We start from the raw sequence: 20,904 nt of genomic DNA on the forward strand, positions 1-20,904 counted from the left end.
CCTCTGGGAAGTTATAGAATCACTACAGGAAAGACAAAAGAAAGTCATCACAGGGGAAAAAAGGAAAACTTTTTATTTAAACAAAGAGTCACGCTAATCCCCTGAATATATATATACACACATATATATATATATATATATATAAATTTATATTTATTTATTTTAGACAAAGTCTCGCTCTGTTGCCCAGGCTGGAGTGTAGTGGCACAATCTCAGCTCACTGCAACCTCCACCTCTCTGGTTCAACCAATTCCTCTGCCTCAGCCTCCCAAGTAGCTGGGATTACAGGCACACACCACCATGCCCGGCTAATTTTTTTGTATTTTTAGTACAGATGGGGTTTCACCATGTAGGCCAGACTGACCTCAGGCAATTCGCCCACCTCGGCCTCCCAAAGTGCTGGGATTACAGGCGTGATTCACGGCGCCCGGCCCTAAATTGTGTTTTCTAAAGGAAGGTTCAGCATCATCCAGTGATCAGAAACCCATACTAGCAGTGCAGCAGCCAGAGGTTTTGTTCTCCATTCACTACACCTCTATTGATATAAAATTGTTCTGTTGAAATATTTAAAGCTTCCCTAAAGACAGATATTTCCCTCGTAAACCACCCCTCCTGGATTCTACTGTTATTTGAGGGTTTTGTTTGTTTGTTTGTTTGTTTGTTTTATTTTGTTTGTTTGCTTGTTTTTGAAAGGGGTCAGGAAAGAGACTCCAGTCTCAACCTCCTTTTCACTGGCTTTTCCTGCCATGTATTCACCCTACTATATCCTGTATATATCCCTCAATTCAAGTAATTTGCAGAGAGCAGCCCTGGGATAGCCATCCCTAATCCAGTTGCCTGGATTACCCTTCCCTGAGATACCAGTCCGAGTCTTCTGTTCCCCAAGCCTTGTTTCTGGCATCCAAGGAGATGGAAGTTTCTGTCCCTCTGTCTTTGGATTGTCTCCTCTCTCTTGAGTTATCATAGTCACCTGTCATTTCAGCTCACCTTTCTGGGGGAAAATGCAGAGGTCAAAGAGATGATGACTACATGGACTCTCCAGAAAGGAATCCCCCTGCTGGTGGTTAAACAAGACGGATGTTCACTCCGACTGCAACAGGAGCGCTTCCTCCAGGGGGTTTTCCAGGAAGACCCTGAATGGAGGGCCCTGCAGGAGAGGTGGCTGCTTTTCTTCTTTAGGTCTAGCTTACCTCATCTCAGTTTCCTCGTTATTTCCTTAGCTTTCTCTCAGCTCATCTGGCAACTTTGTAGGATGCTAGTTCCATAGAAGAATCAAAGGCCTAAAGTAGACTTGATAAGATTTAAAGAGCTTCATATAACCCAGACTTCTTTGTTCAGGAGCACCATTCTTAGTGATTCCATCAGCCTTGAGAACTTCAGTTCTTGGTTTAGTTATTTGAATCAGCATCAGGCTGGCAGTTTTTGAAAATGTGAAAGGAATATTGGATTTTCTTTCCTATACAAACAGCAGAAATTGTTATGGTATGAGATTAGGACAGCAAATGACACAAGTATTTGTGGCAGAGTTCAACTAGGTAGATATGGCTGCTCCTTTATAATTATCATGGAATAATTTTTTGCATACTTAAGGATATGCTAGTCTTAGCCTATAAAATTTATAAGACCACTTGTGGGTAGTATGAAGGATGATGGGTACTTAGGTGCCTTTTACAGTCTGTCTGAGTCTGACAACGTGAAAAATCACAGCAGCATTCTTTTGGTCTGTAACTATCTTTACTCTCTGTCATAGGTACCTGTGGCATATCCCATTGACCTACTCCACGAGTTCTTCTAATGTGATCCACAGACACATTCTAAAATCAAAGACAGGTAATGAACTAATTAGCCAAACAGGTATTTCAATGTGGAAATTAAACATGTGTTGAGCTATTTGAAGGAACGATACAATAAGTAAATCTAACAATAAAAGATTTATATTTGAGGGAAGTTGTCATTTATCCATATGTTACTAAAATAACTCTTTTAGTAAGAAAATCTGGATTTTTCATTCAGTGGGAAGTTCTCTTGTGCTTATATCATTTAGAGACAGATTATTTACATCAAGAAATAAGAGAAATCTATCTTATGTCTTCTAATACCCACTAATCTATTTTTACAGGTTATGAATAAGGCAAAAAATGTTCAGTGGAAAAAAGCACATACTTTAAAATTGATTGCTTCTGGATTCAAGTCCTCACTCTCTCACTTATTAGATGTGTGACCTTAAGAAAATTTACAAACTCATCCTGAGCTTCAATTTTTTCATCTTATGTTGAATAAAGACTAAACCTCACAGAGTTATTGAGAGAATATTATAATGTAATTTTACCCTCTAGTATAATATATGCCATATTAAAAATACATAGTATAATTTTAATTTTCTTCTAAACACTTTAATAAAATTTGAGAGGTTTTCCATCACAAAATCATGCTTAACCTGGAGTCCTCCTTTACTAAAATGAAGAAATGGATCACCTATTTACACATACATATTTCAATGACTAGTGACTAAACCTTGAGACAAGGACATCATCAAATTAAGCCAAATTCCCATCATGCTAGTCATCTGGCTCACTGGGCCCTTGCATGTCTCTTAGACCTGCATAGACAATTTTTTAGAACAAATTCAGCAGTCTTATTCCTATGAATTAACTTATTTATTAATTTAATAAGACCATCTTTCCAAAAGAAATCATCCAGTGAACTATGAAAATGAATATCATTATGACTCTCCCCAAACTTCATCTTCCCATTGATTTATAAGTAATTTGATTAAAACTAACAGTTCTGGAGATGTTCTGAATAAGTTTGTTGATAATAAAATGCCTATGCCAATTTTATCCTCTTAGATACTCTGGATCTACCTGAAAAGACCAGTTGGGTGAAATTTAATGTGGACTCAAATGGTTACTACATCGTTCACTATGAGGGTCATGGATGGGACCAACTCATTACACAGCTGAATCAGAACCACACACTTCTCAGACCTAAGGACAGAGTAGGTCTGATTCATGATGTGTTTCAGCTAGTTGGGTAAGGTAACATTTCCTCTGACTTCATGCGAAATAACTGATTCGTAACCAGATACGCTAGACTTCAATATTGAATGTTCAACATTGGTCATTGATTTAATATGGATTTGAATGGAATTCAAACAGTGATCACTAGGCCAAAGGCTACCCACTAATAACGTATTTTGACCAACACAGTGTTTATAATTGTAATCCAATATTTTAAAATGTGGAGAACTTTACCTAAAATTCCTGACCTCTGGAATCTCTTAAAAATGATATTTGGCAACTGTTGGTCTTTATCCTGTGGGCCACAGGATAGCTATAAAGGAGAGTGCAGTGGGCCAAACTCTCTTTAGGCCAGGCCTACTTTCTCCCAAGCACCAAAGTCCCAAATGGCCTGTTTCATTCACTTAGTGTGGACTCTCTAAGTATTTGAGCTTTTAACCCCACATTTAAAATGTATTTATGATATTAGCTGCTACACCAAATACCAGTGTAATCTCTTAAGGAAAAGTACAAATATAGTCTTAACTTTTATAATTTTAAATGGGTTGTTATGAAATCTATTCATTACTTACACTGGAGAAATTAGTATGATGTTTGTAGGGAAATGAAGTAATAAATGGCTGTTTGCATTCATTCCTCTCTAGACTTTCCTGGAAGGACAAAGTGTTTTCTTTCCTTTTCTATGTATCATGAACAGAATAATGTGTGGAATGAATCAGGTCACAAGATCACCAATGGCTGGAGGGAATTGAGGACCAGGAAGTATATTGTGCATTGCAAGCTTTCCCTATTCTGAGAATTACTGTGATGCACTCACTGTACTCAATGTGACATATAATTTTCTTTCAGGAGCTTGTTTAGGTCAAATTGAGTGAAAGTGACCAGCAGGACATCTCTGAGACAAAGTTTCTCGGTACACTAAAATCCTCTAGTTAGAAAGAAAAGAGGAAGTGAGGCTTAATCCTCAGTCCCATGGGTCTCAGGAACATCTTGGAGGCATAGCTCACTGGAGGCCAAAATTAGGAAAAACACCATCCTACATATGAGTGAATGCATGAAAGGTGAGCTAAGAAGCAGGCTATTGCTAGTTGAAGGAGGTTTGCCTGCTCAAAGGAGAAGCTCTGAGTAGACTGAAGAGAAGATAGATTGACAATGCAAGACTTGGAAAAAATGGAGAATATTGACAATTCAGCAAATTAACCTTTTAGGTAGTTGTGAAATCTTTTTTGCTGTTTCTAGCCTGTCCACTTAGATTGTCTAAATTTAGCAGGAGTAAATTTGCAGTTATTGACGCATTGGTGGAAAACCAATCATCTTTTCTTCACTAAGTAGACAGATTAATGAAGTTAAGAATACAAATTTTATATGAAAATTTCAAGAAGATTTCAAGTATTACCTCTTTACTTACTAATTTTTTTAGCTTGGACAAGTTTTTTTTTTTTTAACCTTTTTAAGCCTAAATTTTCCAATCTTTAAAACTTTATTACTAATAATATCCAATATACAAGGTTTGGAGGATTGCATAGGTAATGAAGATAAAGCAGTAAGTGCAGTACTTACTCAATAAATGTCAGCTGTTAACATTATTAGTATTATCTAATACAAATTATTTGAAATGTCATGACATGAATAGGAGGAGGAGATGACAACATAGAAAAGTACATTTCAAATAATGTGAAGTTGAGAAAAAGGCAGAATGTAAGTCTGTGTATTATTATGTTTGTTTGCAACTACATATGAAAAACATAAGTGCGAAGGGGAAACAAAAACCTGAAGGAATTATTTCAAAATGCTATTGTTGAGTGTGTAGGGTATTGAAATTATGAGCCTTCTCTAATTTCTGGTTGTTTTGTAATTATGAGTCTAATTTCCAGTTGTTCTGAAATTTGTTTATATTTACTTATATTACATTTATGACAAAAGTAATTGTATAAGAAAACAATTTAAAACTCTCATAATAGATAAAAATAAATAATTTTTACTTGCTGTTCTTTCTCAATACTATAAACCACTTTCCTCCCTGCTTTATGAAACTTCAATTTAAGAATTAAAGGAGGCCTGGCACAGTGGCTCATGCCTGTAACCCTACCATTTTGGGAGGCTGAAGCAGGCAGATCACTTGAAGCCAGGAGTTTGAGATCAGCCTGTGCAACATAGTGAAACCCCGTCTCTACTAAAAATAAAAAAATTATCCCAGTGTGGTGGTGTACGCCTGTAATCCCAGCTACTTGGGTGGCTGAGGCACATGAATCACTTGAACCCAGAAGATCACGCCACTGAACTCCAGCCTGGGTGACCGAATAATACTCTGTCTCAAAAAACAAACAAACAAAAAAGAATTAAAGGAACCAATAGTGATCATATTTAGTTTGGAGACAGAATTTTTTTTTCTTTTTAATTTTTTTTTTTTTTGTAGAGACAGGGTCTCCCTATATTGTCCAGGCTGATATTGAATTCCTGGCCTCAAGCACTTCTCCTGCTCAGCCTCGCAAATTGCTCAGTTTACAGGCATGAGCCACCACACCCAGTGTAAATCAATCTTTACAAGAGGTGATACTATTTAGTTCTTTAGTGGACAAGACATTGTTATCCAAGGGCTGTCTCCAGAGCCATTCTCTTAACCACGACACGACACTGTCTCTTTTTTTTTTCTTCCTCCCCCTCCTCCTCCTCTTCCTCCTCCTCCTCCTCTTCCTCTTCCTCTTCTACTTCTTCCTCTTCTTCTTCTTCTTCTTCAAGGGCTTTACTCAGGCTGCCGTGCAGTGGTGCGATCATGGCTTACTGCAGCCTCAACCTCCTGGGCTCAAGCGATCCTCCCACCTCAGCCTCCTGAGTAGCTGGGACTACAGGCACACACCACCATGCCCAACCAATTTTTAAATTTTTTGGCAGAGATGGCGTCTGCCTATGTTGCCCAGGCTGGTCTCAAACTTCTGGGCTCAAGCAATCCTCCTGCCTCGGCTTCCCCAATTGCTGGGATTACAGGTGTGAGCCACTGCACCCAGCATGGAGAGAGAATTTGATGCAAGAATTGATATTTATTTTAGTTAAGTTTTCATACATTTTAAATGTAATTTGAAGACATGGGTCTTGGATAAGTTGAGTGGAATTGAAATGACAACTTCAATTTGCCTATAGAAAAAGCTATATTTGTTTCTTTTAGTCCCACACCTTAAAAAGAAAACCCCACATTGGGCGCAGTGGCTCACACCTGTAATCCCAGTATTTCGTGAGGCCAAGGCGGGCGGATCACCTGAGGTCAGGAGTTCAAGACCAGCCTGGCCAACATGTTGAAACCCTGTCTTTACTAAAATTATAACAATTAGCTGGGCATGGTGGTGGGTGCCTTCCCAGCTACTTCGGAGGCTGAGGCAGGAGAATCACTTGAACCCGGGAGGCAGAGGTTGCAGTGAGCCGAGATTGTGCCATTGCACTCCAGCCTGGGCAACAGGAGTGAAACTCCATCTCAAAAACAAAACAAAACAAAACAAAAAACCCAAATTGGTGCTTCAAGAATATGATGTTATTTCTCAAAGGTACAATCTAGCTGAAATCATATACAAGTAAGTAGGTGTGGACTTTTACTGTTGAGCTAAGCTTTATGTTTATGTATGTTTTATTCTTTAAGCTAAACAAACATTCAGATAACATTCTATGCATTTTTTGAAGCATAGGGTGAGTAATGAGGACTTAGATTTTTTAATTAAACAATTCAGTAACTATATAAAAGGAAAAGGAGTCCCTTATGAATAAATATTAAAATTAAAAGAAATAGGCAACTATAAAAGTAAATATTTTTAATAATGGCATTGATTTTAGTAAGAAATCAATTAGGCTGGGCTGGAAAGAAAAACTGGCTTAATATAAAGTAGTTTTAATATGTCAAATATTCTTCTTAAAATTGTGGCCCTGGAATATCATTTCCACCTATTGCTGATGCTAAGGTATCAACTGTGCCAGGTATTGTGCTGCTCACACAGGTGGGAAGAAGTAGCAACATTTTGTGGATTTTTTTTTTTAATACGGCAGACTAGCCGGGCCAGGTGGCTCATGCCTGTAATCCCAGCATTTTGGGAGGCCAAGGCGGGTGGATCACCTGAGGTCAGGAGTTCAAGACCAGCCTGGCCAACACGGTGAAACCCCATCTCTACTAATACTACAAAAAATTAGCTGGGCATGGTGGCACATGGCTATAATCCCAGCTACTCAGGAGGCTGAGGCAGGAGAATTGCTTGAACCCGGGAGGCAGAGGTTGCAGTGAGCTGAGATTATGCCATTGTACTCCAGCCTGGGTGACAAGAGCAAAACTCTGTCTCAAAAAAAAAAAATATATATATATATATGGCAGACCACAGAATCATGGAGTATATGGTCCAGCCTTCCGTCTTCAGGTGAAATTTTTGAAAAAAATTTCCATAAGTCTGTTTTAAAGCAGCAAGTCATCATGATTGAGAAGATTAAAGGGACAACAAAAGTTGGTTCTTTTTCATTTCCTTCTGGTCTCTGTTCCCTCTTTTTAGACAGGAATTTAAAACATGTATAAGCCCAGAAGAGGTAGAGCACTATGTTAATGATAAGCCTAGAGGAGACATCCTTTGTTCTGGAATCAGTTTCCACATCACACGATTGTGTTATTCTGGGAGTTGGGTGTTCACAAGAATGGCTTATAGACGCTGTGTGCAACATAGCCTCCCAGAAACACACATGAGGAGCACTTTCCAATAGTGAGGTTATAATCGTTCGTTTCCTCTACAGAAGATGCCCCAGCATTTTGTACTTAGAATAATAAACCTGTTATTTATTCTTCTCACTAGAAGAAAACGTAGAGAAGGCATGTAACTTTAGAATCTAAAAAGATGAAAATACTTGTTTTGTCCTATTCACAATGATTACCGCTTCTCTGATAGGATTAAGGACAAACATCAAAGAAAAACAAGACATGGCACCTGTCCTCAAAGTTCCCAATGTACTTGGAGAAACAAGTCAAACCCACACATGAAGCAATTAGAGAATGAAATCATGTGTAGAAAGTTTGATATTATTTGATACTAAATGTTAATATTGGCTAATATTTATTTCATTTATTAACCTTTTGCTATGTGGTAGACATTATTCTAAATGCTTTTTAAAATATTAGGTCATTAATCCTCACAACAAGCCTATGAGGAAGATAGTATTATTATCCCCATTGTATAAAGAAGGCAATAGGTCCAGAGAGGTTTGGTAATTTGTCCAAGATTACCCAGCTAGTCAGTGGCAGAGCTAAGATTTAAACTGAGTGGTCCAGCTATAATGACCTACTTCTGTTATTGTTCTCTATTTCATATTTGTTTTAATGTTAAAAATATTAAAAACTATAAGATATGCACAAACCACTGACATTTGTTTAATACTTCAGTGCAGGGAGACTGACCCTAGACAAAGCTCTTGACATGACTTACTACCTCCAACATGAAACAAGCAGCCCCGCACTTCTCGAAGGTCTGAGTTACTTGGAATTGTTTTACCACATGATGGACAGAAGGAATATTTCAGATATCTCTGAAAACCTCAAGGTTTGTGTTGCTTTTAGAAAATGTATTAAGTAAATACACAGTGTCTGGAGTATCAGTGAGGCTCAGTTTGTTTTGTGTGAAGTCCTTGAGGTTAAATCTGGAGCAGCTCGGGGGACTGACTGATAGCATGTAATGGTCAATGACCCTTGTTCTTTACCATTGCCAATCCTAAGAGCTAGATACCAGGATCATGTGCAAAACATCTCTACTAAAGATGATTTTATTTTATATCCATTGATATTCCCCTTTCAGATAGGAAATTAAACCATGTTTAAATGCAAAAACTGTTTCCTAAGTATGGTGGGTAGGAGCCAGAAAAAGATAAGAGAAATACAAAGGTACACTGTTTGGGGAAAGATTGGGAAAGATGCAGAAAGTTTAGAGTTGAGCCCTTTAGATGGGCAAGAACTGTGTTAAGGACTAAATTTAGCCTCTCTGTTAACCGTCTCATATTTTCTGCAGCGTTACCTTCTTCAGTATTTTAAGCCAGTGATTGACAGGCAAAGCTGGAGTGACGAGGGCTCAGTCTGGGACAGGATGCTCCGCTCGGCTCTCTTGAAGCTGGCCTGTGACCTGAACCATGCTCCTTGCATCCAGAAAGCTGCTGAACTCTTCTCTCAGTGGATGGAATCCAGTGGAAAATTAAAGTAGATCTAGACTTCTGTCCTACTCTTTGTTCTTTTCTCTTTGATGTAAAAGTCTTTGATCAAGCAAGACACTAGATCTAAAACCTTTTAGTGAGGATAGAAAAAAAAAAACATGCTGGGCATTACAAACCCTGTTTCATGCTCTCATATTGTAAGTGCTATGTATGGAGACTAGTACAATCTCTACCATGAAATGTAATGGTGTCCATTATTCCCGTGCTGGCTGGATGCAGTGGCCCACGCCTATAATCCCAGCACTTTGGGAGGCCAAGGAGGGTGAATCACTGAGGTCAGGAGTTCAAGACCAGCCTGGCCAAAATAGTGAAGCCCTGTCTGTACTAAAAATGCAAAAATTAGCCAAGTGTGGTGGTGCACGCTTGTAATCCCAGCTACTTCGGAGGCTGAGGTGGGAGAATTGCTTGAACCTGGGAAGCAGAGGTTGCCGTGAGCCAAGATCACTTCACTGCACTGCAGTCTGGGCAACAGAGAAAGGCCCTGTCTGAAAAAAAAAAAACAACTTTTCCTGTGCCAAATTATTATAAGATGGTATCATAACTTCTCTCGCTATAACTAAATCTGTGAGCTTTTTGAAATACTTTCTTGAATTCTTCTTTTTAAAAAAGTAATTCAAGTTTTCTTCTTTTTGGACTTTTTTTCCTTGTTGGGATTCAAGCCTGAAATCAGTTTTAGAAAAAAAAAAAAAACTTAAAAAAAAACCTTTTAAATCTATTATTCTCTTCTTTTTGTTTCTGTTTCAATGGGTTGTATGAGTGAAGCTAAAATGTAAACATCCTACTGCCCTATACAAAATAGAATACTATTATTTCATCTTTATGCTAGTTACAAGAAAGATAATCTTAACCTGAAGTAACCCACCTACAGTAGATATAAGTGTTCAACATGTTGAATATACCTATGAAAATATTCTAGGTAAACTTATTTATGCTCACAATCAAAAATATGTGATTAAATATTGTTGGTTTTTTCTAAACTCCAAGATTGCTAGTATGAATTTTAATGAAGAATTTCTTTACATAGATTAATTGATTACTTCATCATTTGTGGATTTGAAATGTAACTAGTTGCACATTTCCTTTATGCCAGCCAGGTACTGCTGTAGGAGCTAAGGATAAAGTGATGAACAAAACAACCATGTGGCCTACCTTCAAGAAGCTTACAATGTGTTTGTTACCAATTGTTATAAAGTTGTTCAGCAAAATACACTAAAATGAAAACAATATGTATTATAATTATTTGATCTTTATTATATTATTCAAATGTCACTTGGGGTATTTAAGTGCATATAGTATAGAGGAAGTAGCCAAAGCATTAGAATCATAGGTTTAAATCCCATCTGCAAAATGGCAAATTATGTCATCTTGCGCAAGTTACTTAACTTTTCTGAGATTTATTTCCGCTTTAAAAAAATCAGGATAATAACTATCTCAGAGGGTAGCTTTTGACAGTTAAATAAGATGTATGGATACTAGTACAATCTCTACCATATGGTCACTTTGTGACAAATGCAAATTTCTGGCTCCCTCCTCAATGCTCTGTGTTGTGTTTTTTCTGAGACATCAATAACAGTTCTTATTGATCCGTTGACATTTGGCATTAAAAAGTCATATGCCCACTTAGAATAAAAACTGGTTAATGTCCTCAAGATAATAAAAATCAAAATAGTGGTGTCTTTTGTAGAAGGACAGAAAATCATGTCACTGCATCTTAACAGTTTTAAAAAATTATAAAATAACTAGACACTAATGAATTGTACCAAATTAAGACTCTCTAGGCCTAGAGAGTCAGATGACTCCCAGACAGGCCTCAGAAAATGCTCTCAACTAGGCCAAGTGCCGTAGCTCATGCCTGTAAGGCCAAGGGGTAAGAAGATCACTTGAGCCCAGGAATTTGAGACCAGCCTTGTCAACATAGTGAGAGCCCATCTCTACAAAAAAATTTAAAAATTAGCCAGGCATGGTGCTATGTGCCTATAATCACAGCTGCTCAGGAGGCTGAGGCAAGAGGATTGTGCAGGAGGCTGAGGCTACAGTGAGCCATGATCATGCCACTGCACTCCAACCTGAACAACAGAGTAAGACCCTGTCTCAAAAAAAAAAAAAAAAAAAAAAAAGAAAAGAAAAAAATGGCCGGGTGCAGTGGCTCACGCCTGTAATCCCAGCACTTTGGGAGGCTGAGGCGGGCGGATCACGAGGTCAGGAGATCAAGACCATCCTGGCTAACACGGTGTAACCCCGTCTCTACTAAAAATACAAAAAAATTAGCCGGGCGCGGTGGCGGGCGCCTGTAGTCCCAGCTACTCGGGAGGCTGAGGCAGGAGAATGGCATGAACCCCAGGAGGCGGAGCCTGCAGTGAGCCGAGATGGCGCCACTGCACTCCAGCTTGGGCGACAGTGAGACTCCACCTCAAAAAAAAAAAAAAAAAAGAAAAGAAAAGAAAAAAATGCCTTCAACTTGGTGATAAAAAAGCATCAAGTAATCATCTTTTTTAAAAAAATCTTATAGCACCAATAGTGGCCACTAAATGATAGAATTTATATAAACCAGTAGTTTTGTATTTCAGAAAGCTTTTATATTTGTTGATTACATCAACTTTCTATTTTCACCTCAGAGTAGGTTAAAATTTTATGCTTATTTTCTTGCTAACATTTTATCATCAGTAGGAGATAAAACACAAATAATTTGCAGAGTAAAAGCACATAAAATATTTTTATAAGAGTTCGGCAGAGAAAAAGATTTAATACATTGAGTACTGAAAGCAGTTCAGAGATTATTGTGTTATAGGACTCAAAATTGTCATAAGAAAAAAGTTTTTCTTTCATAAAACTTTTTCTTCATTTTTATGCTTGATATTACAGTATACCAACAGATGTTTTAAAGATTGTGTATTCTGTGGGTGCTCAGACAACAGCAGGATGGAATTACCTTTTAGAGCAATATGAACTGTCAATGTCAAGTGCTGAACAAAACAAAATTCTGTATGCTTTGTCAACGAGCAAGCATCAGGAAAAGTTACTGAAGTAAGTTCAATAATTTAACTAAATTGTTATAAGTAAACTGACACAAATTCAGTGAAGTCACTAAAACTTCAGCCACCAGTTTTAAAGGCATAAGATAATTGAATCAGAATATGTATGGCTTTAACTTTACTTTCAGAAAAGAATATATTGACAAAATGCAAATAGTGAAAACAGGTATTCCCTAGTTATTAATCATATGATTGATACTAGACAAGTGGTTATGTTTTATCTTCAGAAACTTGAAGGAAAATTATTGTTGTAAAAATACATTCTTGCATATAAGATGTGTAAACGATGCTAATCAAACTTATTTGAAATAATACGTAAATGTTTTTGATAGGAACAAAATAAAAATTATTTCTAAAAAAGTAAAAGTTTAATTGGAACATTAAAAAATTGGTAATTATACTTTTATCATGCCTCTTTCTGTTCTATTCTTTTAATATATCGGTAGCTTGAGTTAATGTCCATGTACATAATACCTACTATTTAGAAACAAATTATTTTTCTTTCTTTAGGTTAATTGAACTAGGAATGGAAGGAAAGGTTATCAAGACACAGAACTTGGCAGCTCTCCTTCATGCGATTGCCAGACGTCCAAAGGGGCAGCAATTAGCATGGGATTTTGTAAGAGAAAATTGGACCCATCTTCTGAAAAAGTTGGTATTCATTTTCATCCAATGTGTGTTCTTCCATGCAGATGTCTCAGTTGCCTCAAACCAAGTGTAATCAAATGTTTCTCAAAGCATATAAATAATACCATTTGTATCCAAATAGTTCAGTGGAGTCAACTTTGAAACTCCCTAGCCCAAATTATCCTATCCAGGAGTAAGGGAGAGACATGAGAATAAGGGAATGGGAAACAGCCTCCTCTCATTCAGTCCAGGCAAGAAACCGCTGGCATCAAGTCCGAGTTGAATTAAATGCAGTCATCAGCCCCCTCCCACCATCCCTTCTTGGCTCCCTCCTCAGCCCAAAAGAATCCCAAGATGCCTTGTATAGTGCATCACACATATGTGGCCTCATTTGTTAATGCAGTTTTGTACTGGGGGAAAATCTCAGGAATTTTGGTAAGAGCTACTCCTCACCCCTAGAGCCCCTGTGGAGGTGGCACAGTGGAGACCTTGGTTCAGGTGAAAGAAACCCAGTCAGGAGTGTTTGGGGAGCCCTCCCTCCAAATTGTTTTGGTTCTGAGTCTTTTCTGGGGTTTCAACTTTGGGGAGAACTGGAGCTCATTTCCATATGTTCCTGGATCTAAAATATCCCTCAGAAATAACCAATAATGATTAGATTTTGTTGGAATGGAATGTATAAGACAGCATTGCTTTCTCTCTCTCTCTCTCTCTCACACACACACACACACACACACAATCACAAAACCCTATAAGACATTCAGCCATTCCCCATCCAAATCTAAAATGTCATTTATGACTTATATGAAAATATCTTGAATCAGAGAGGTATGATTTGCTTTGTTTATGTCAGGGTCAGTTAGCATCCCTGATATCAGTAATTCCTAGTTCCTTCTCTTTCATTTCATAGCCGTGGAAGGTTTAGAGTCCTCACACAGCTTTGTGTAAGCAAAAAGCACATTTCCACTCCTCTCCCAAATGCTCAAGGAGTTGACATCCACATGAGACCAAACAGAAACTGCTTTAATATGTATGTGTGTGTATGTTTCCTTTAAAACTCTACTTGAGCCATTGATTTGTCTGTTTTCATGATTGTCATTTTCCTCCTGAAATGATCGGCCTTTATCTACAATGCTGTGGATTTCATTTTAAACAGGAAATGATGCCCCTGCCCAACCATGTGCAGAGCCTAGACTTGGAACCATATTTTTTTCTGAGCTGTAACTGTGCTCTGCTTTATCAACATGAATCACTTTGACCTGTAGTACAAGTTTTCCATATATAAAACATTGGGTTGAAGGATGCATTCTGTGGCCGTGAATGAGAGTTCAACCAAGTAACATTGCCCCACTAAACACAATGTTTAAACACAGTGGTATTAAAATGGGATGAGGAAGTGTGCAAGAAGTGCAATACGTTAGAGTGTCTATTATTTCTTATCTAATTTTAAATTTTATATTGTTATAAATTTATAAACATAAATGATATATAGTATAAAAAGTTAAATACATTATTTATCTCATGCTTTTAATTTTTTACCATACCTTAACATATGCATATAATTTTTTTTAATTAATTTATTTTTTTTGAGACGGAGTTTCACTCTCGTTGCCCAGGCTGGAGTGCAATGGCGCCATGTTGGCTCACTGCAACCTCCACCTCCCGGGTTCAAGCGACTCTCCTGCCTCAGCCTCCTGAGTAGCTGGGATTACAGGCATGCACCACCATGCCCAGCTAATTTTTTTGTATTTTAGTACAGATAGGATTTCTCCATGCTGGTCAGGCATGTCTCAAACTCCTGACCTCAGGTGATCCACCCACCTCGGCCTCCCAAAGTTCTGGGATTACACGTGTGAGCAACCGTGCCCAGCCCATATAATTTATAAATAAAAATATGTATATTGGGAAGTTCTTGCTCAAAAAATCTTTACTGACTGGAGTATGTAGTAAAAAAAAAAGTAGGGAACACTGCTTTAAACAGAAACATAAAATTAAACATAAACATTGCTGAATAACTAACCATATTTCCCAAAGAAGCTGTATGTACATTTTCATTTTATAGTAAAATTTGATAAGTTTCATAGCTTTAGAATTGTACTGGATGAATGTTATTATGGTAATTCACCGTATCTATTGTAATACACAAGCTTATCACATAGTTATAAATATACATTAAAAATATAATACAGGATATAATAAACATAAGGTCAGTATTTCTATGACTTTCTATGGTGTTTCTTTTTATTTTCAGATTTGACTTGGGCTCATATGACATAAGGATGATCATCTCTGGCACAACAGCTCACTTTTCTTCCAAGGATAAGTTGCAAGAGGTTTGTGACTTTCTGTTGTTAACAATTTCAAAATAGATGTTCAAATTGTGGAATTGAAAGTAAACTTAGATATAATCTGATTTGAAGTTCTCATTTTATTTTTTAAAAAAGTTGTTTGTCCAATGCCATATAGCAAGTAAATGGAAGGGACAGGATTAAAACCTGACACTTGGCCAGGCACAGTGGCTCACACCTGTAATCCCACCACTTTGGGAGGCCAAGGCAGGCAGATCATGGGGTCAGGAGTTCGAGATCAGCCTGGCCAATATGGTGAAACCCTGTCTCTACTAAAAATACAAAAATTAGCAGAATGTGGTGGTGCGCACCTGTAGTCCCAGCTACTTGGGAGGCTGAGGCAGAAGAATCACTTGGACCCAGGAGGCGGAGGTTGCAGTGAGCTGAGATCAGACCACTGCACTCCAGCCTGGGTGACAGAGTGAGACTCCATCTCAAAAAACAAAAAACAAAAAGCAAAAACAAAAAAAAACAACAACAGCAAAAAAAAGCCGCTGACTCTTAAAATACTTAAAATACATGTATTCATAGCATTCAAAATGAAAATAGACTTGAGAGGTGAGCCCTTTTGTATTATTTCTTTCGTATTGTATTACGATGCAAGAGTGATTATATTAAAGTTTGGAAGCGTACTTACTGATCTTTTTAACAAAACTATTGTTGGTAATTCTAGTTATCTTTTTTTTTTTTTTTTGAGGCAGAGTCTTGCTCTGTTGCCCAGGCTGGAGTGCAGTGGCTTGCGATCTCGGCTCACTGCAAGCTCCGCCTCCCAGGTTCACGCCATTCTCCTGCCTCAGCCTCCCGAGTAGCTGGGACTACAGGAGCCTGCCACCATGCCCAGCTAATTTTTTTGTATTTTTTTTTTTAGTAGAGACGGGGTTTCACTGTGTTAGCCAGGATGGTCTCGATCTCCTGACCTCGTGATCCACCCACTTTGGCCTCCCGAAGTGCTGGGATTACAGGCGTGAGCCACCAGCCCTTTTTTTTTTTTTTTTTTTTTAAAGCATTATAGTCTTTGCATCTTCTTTTCACAATAAATCTTGAATTTATTTACCCTTTAGGCAAATTCAGAATTCCTGAGCTTAAATCCCAGCTCACCATTTACTCTATGACTTGGGTAAATCATTTAACTTCTTTAGCCACATTTTGGTCACTTGTAAGATGAGGATTTATAATTTTTGTCTTACTTCACCTATTGTTTGAAAATAAAGTGAACAATTATGCAGAAAAGTAGAAAATAACCTTTTAGAGGTTGGCAGAGAAATGCCTATACTTGTGTGTATATAATTTGCAAGCTCTTTTGAAAATTTTTGGAAGACGAAGTGGTTTTATTGTTTCTTTATTTTTGAAACTGCCTTGCTCTGTCAGCCAGGCTGGAGTGCAGTGGCACCATCTTGGCTCATTGTAACCTCCACCTGCTGGGTTCAAGCAATCCTCCCGCCTCAGCCTCCCAAGTAGCTGGGACTACAGGCATGCACCATCATGTCCGACTAGTTTTTGTTGTTGTTGTTGTTATTTTTTGTAGAGTCAGGGGTTCTGGCATGTTGCCTAGGCTCGTATTGAACTCCTGAGCTCAATTGATCTGCCCACCTTGGCCTCCCAAAGTGCTGGGATTACAGGTGTGAACCACCACAGGCAGCCAAGACAAAGTGTTAGTAATTTTTTTCTTCAATATTTTACAGGTGAAACTATTTTTTGAATCTCTTGAGGCTCAAGGATCACATCTGGATATTTTTCAAATTGTTCTGGAAACGATAAGCAAAAATATAAAATGGCTGGAGAAGAATCTTCCGACTCTGAGGACTTGGCTACTGGTTAATACTTAAATGGTCAATAGAAAAAGTAGGCTGGGCGCGGTGGCTCACGCCTGTAATCCCAGCACTTTGGGAGGCTGAGAAGGGCGGATCACGAGGTCAGGAGATGGAGACCATCCTGGCTAATACGGTGAGACCCCGTCTCCACTAAAAATACAAAAAATTAGCTGGGCATGGTGGCAGGCGCCTGTAGTCCCAGCTACTCGGCAGGCTGCAGCAGGAAAATGGCATAAACCCGGGAGGTGGAGCTTGCAGTGAGCCGAGATTGCACCACTACATTCCAGCCTGGGTGACTGAGCGAGACTCTGTCTCAAAAAAAAAAAAAAAAAGAAAAGAAAAGAAAAGAAAAGAAAAGGTACATCAGACATGACTGCTTCCATGAAGTCAAACAGGATAACACCAGTGAAGCTCAAGTCAAGAGCTGTGGATATTTTGTCTAACCAACAAGAAGTCTCAAGAAATCAGGCAGTGCAGCTGCCTGCTCTCAGCTATCATATCCAGCCAAAAGATGCATGATGATGGAGTGGTGGGGGAAGGCCAGTTCAGTATCCTATTTAAAAGTAAACTTCCTGAATAATGGATATATGTGGAGATACAGACATAGATATATAGATACAGCTGTAATTATTTAGCCTCGAGTGACTTTCTCCATTGCTTCACGCTATGCCACTATTTTGCTTCTTTAATTTTTTTAACCTTGCTTAGTATTCTATAGTTTGCCCAACCAGTTTTACGTCCAAGGAAAATTAGCCAATGCATAAAATATACAAACTATGAAAGGCAAGGATCAGGAAACCAGAGACTTTGTCACCAAATCTCAGATTATTAGCAACTAGGTGTCAGGGTTTATCAAGAAGGCCAGGAAGCCCTTTTGGGTTAAGCCTTACATTCATGAAGAACCTCGAGGGTAGATTTTTGAGAGCATTCCAAATGAATGGTCTCTGGTCAAATGAATGAATGGTCAAATGAATAAATCTGCCCTCACACAGATACAAGAGGGAAAGGAATATAATCCATACCATTTGGTTTAAGCCTTACATTCATGAAGAACCTCAAGGGTAGATTTTTGAGATCATTCCAAATGAAGTTGAATCTGCCCTCACAGAGATACAAAAGAGAAAGGAATATAATTCATACACTATTGCATTTTTAATAAATCTTTTGAAATTTGCAGAATTTGATTGTATTGTGTATTTTGGGTTAAATCATAATTGAATGTAAATATTTAGATGCAGCACCATATTTTATAACCCAGCTTTAGCATTTCTTCATATTTTAAGGAAACCCCCCACCTCCTTCTTTTAAGGGCGCTTCTTGCTCTCTGAAATGCCCTGCTAAATGCTTCTCTTAATTATTTGAATAAGGTAGTTTGGAATAAAGAAAGAAAAGATCACTCTACATACAGATAGTAAACTTAATTTGTGATCCTATATATGAGATAGTATAAAAATACAGATAAGTTTTAGAAAGACTCAAAACAATATGTAAATGACTGATGTTTGCATTATTAAGGAAAACTGGGGATGTTGGGTCAAGAGGGGAAAGTGTTAGTCAATCCACTTTGGAGCAATATCATGAAGGCCAATTATAATTCCATATACCTTTCTTTGATGCCACAGTCAGAGATAGAATACAGTTTGGGTGGCCATGGATGTGCCCCAATACAGTACACATTTTTTTGTTAAATTTGTTTTCAGATCATTTCATGGAATCTTTGAAGTATCTTTGACTCTAACTTTGACTCGGTGGTGGACCTTCCTTGGTTTTTATAACACCTAAGAGATATCCTTTAGAATTACGTGTATTTTAGCATAAGGAAATTGAAAAAGTAAAACATACTGGTTTTTTTCAACAAGACCATATGTAAATTAAATAGTGAAATGTGTATGAGTTTCAGTAGAACTGTACCATCAATGCTTCCATAAATATGCAGAGTTCTTTCTTTTGTATTGTTATTTACAATATTGTTATATTGAATGCATTTGCAATTTCTAGGATTCTAAAGAATTGAGTACAGAAAGTAGCAATTTTATTATTTGATGATAATATGAGAATTACTGTGCCAATACTGTTTTGATAAATAAATAGATTTTTAAAAATAAATGTATTGTACTTATTAGTGTAGTATTTCAAAAGCCTTGTGGTAGATGCCAGGCCACCAACACCAACTTCAGACTTGGTTAAGTTACTTTTACTTTCTTTTACCCTGAATGAATCGGATGTGAAAAAGTTATATGCAAGATCATGAATATATGATGAGGTGAACAGGTTCGACTTCTCTGGGCCTCCCCCATTCTTCACAAGGCCCATTGAGAATTATGTGGTTCCAGCAACCCACTCATAATGAGAAATCTTTCAGATTATGAAAGCCCAGAACCAATGGCTTTGTGTGGGGGAGAGTGGACACTTTGACCCTCAAGAGTCTAACTAGCCAAGTGTGGCGGCTCATGCAGGTAATCCCAACACTTTGGGAAGCCAAGAAGGGGGATTACTTGAGCCCAGGAGTTCAAGATCAGCCTGGGCAACATGGCGAAACTCTGTTTCCACAAAAAAATACAAAAATTAGCCTAGCATGGTGGCACATGCCTGTAGTCCCAGGTACACGGGAGGCTGAGGTGAGAGGATCACTTGATCTGGGAGCTGAAGGTTGCAGTGAGCCGAGATCATGCCACTGCACTCCAGCCTGGGTGACAGAGCTAGACCCTGTCATTTAAAAAAAAAAAAAAAAAAAGGAGTCTAACTGCCATGGTAAGGATTTTCTTGTCCTATATCAGTACATGCTACTGCTCTTCATTCCTTGTTATGACATTGAGCCCATTTGAGGTTCTAGATGAGCAGAACTGGCCAGAAACTACTCAAGGAATCCTGATTTTCTGAGGAAGTTCCTGGGGCTTTTGGTTTTTTAAATTTTTTGTTTTGTGTTTTATACCACCCCCAGCCATAAGGCAAGCCTCCAAATAGTCATAGGAACTAGTTTTCCACCTGAACACTAATGTCTACCAAACATAAGCCTGCTCAAAATGGCCACATTTTTACTCTGCTACTTTTCCTTCACTTCTATTCTTTATTGACCTTCTTTCATCCATGTAACCATGTATCACTATTTTTAAAATTTCAACATATAGTGGTTTACAACTTATACATTTACAGACTTTAAACCAATCATGCACTTGGTTGTCTGCTTCCTGGTATCTTAATCTCATCAAGGCCAGGTCTCCAAATCATAAGGAAGAAAGTCTGAAAAGGATCATGAAAGAAGTGGCTTTACTAGGTCGAAGCATATGTGTATTTCATATAATCTTCTATTTTAATAGTCTGTGCTGGGTAGTTTCCTTAAAAGGGTGTTAATTCACTTTCTTCTTATTCATACATTCTGTAGTTGTCAGTACCAGATGTTAAACTCTGATCTCTAGTAATATTTAAGTTACCACTTCCCCTGATATGTTTCTGGATCCTTTAGTTTTAGATGAGTCTTTTGCAAAGAGACTGTACCTGAATTTTGTTTTTTATTATGCTCCCCAACTTGGGCAGGCCCTGGGCTTTGTCATCTGTCCCCAGCACTCTCGAAGGCATAAAAACAGAAGCTTCAGATGCTCTCAAGGTGAAAGTTGGCCTCAGCCTTCGGCTTACCCCTTGGGATTCCTGCCTTCACTTAGTTTCTGATCCAAGAGTATTCCTTACTAACTTTTCAGGTCATCAATGCATTAAAATAATTTTATTCTACATTTTTAGTTATTTTTAGCAGGAAGGTCAGTTAAGGTATCTATTCTAGCATATTCCCAGAAACCATAATCATTTATTTTCTTATGTACAAATACCTAAGTCTGCATTATACTTAGAAAGCTGGCAG

The 20,904-nt window shown here is 38.0% G+C and overlaps 1 protein-coding gene across 2 annotated transcripts in view; it reads left to right on the forward strand.

The window, feature by feature from the left end:
• The window catches only part of ERAP2 (endoplasmic reticulum aminopeptidase 2), a 43,769-nt gene extending 24,612 nt beyond the window's left edge, over positions 1–19,157 (forward strand). For both annotated transcript variants that reach the window (XM_031010872.3, XM_055387187.2), the window contains exons 11-19: positions 983–1,158; positions 1,751–1,830; positions 2,850–3,033; positions 8,419–8,575; positions 9,038–9,222; positions 12,099–12,260; positions 12,779–12,919; positions 15,144–15,225; positions 16,923–19,157. In XM_031010872.3, coding sequence (XP_030866732.2) covers positions 983–1,158; positions 1,751–1,830; positions 2,850–3,033; positions 8,419–8,575; positions 9,038–9,222; positions 12,099–12,260; positions 12,779–12,919; positions 15,144–15,225; positions 16,923–17,066 — 1,311 coding nt within the window. In that variant the 3' untranslated portion in view covers positions 17,067–19,157. The remainder of the gene's footprint in view (positions 1–982; positions 1,159–1,750; positions 1,831–2,849; positions 3,034–8,418; positions 8,576–9,037; positions 9,223–12,098; positions 12,261–12,778; positions 12,920–15,143; positions 15,226–16,922) is intronic.
• Positions 19,158–20,904: the final 1,747 nt, after the last annotated feature.

This window comes from Gorilla gorilla, chromosome 4 (genome assembly GCF_029281585.2).
Source record: "Gorilla gorilla gorilla isolate KB3781 chromosome 4, NHGRI_mGorGor1-v2.1_pri, whole genome shotgun sequence".
Lineage (NCBI taxonomy): Eukaryota > Metazoa > Chordata > Mammalia > Primates > Hominidae > Gorilla > Gorilla gorilla.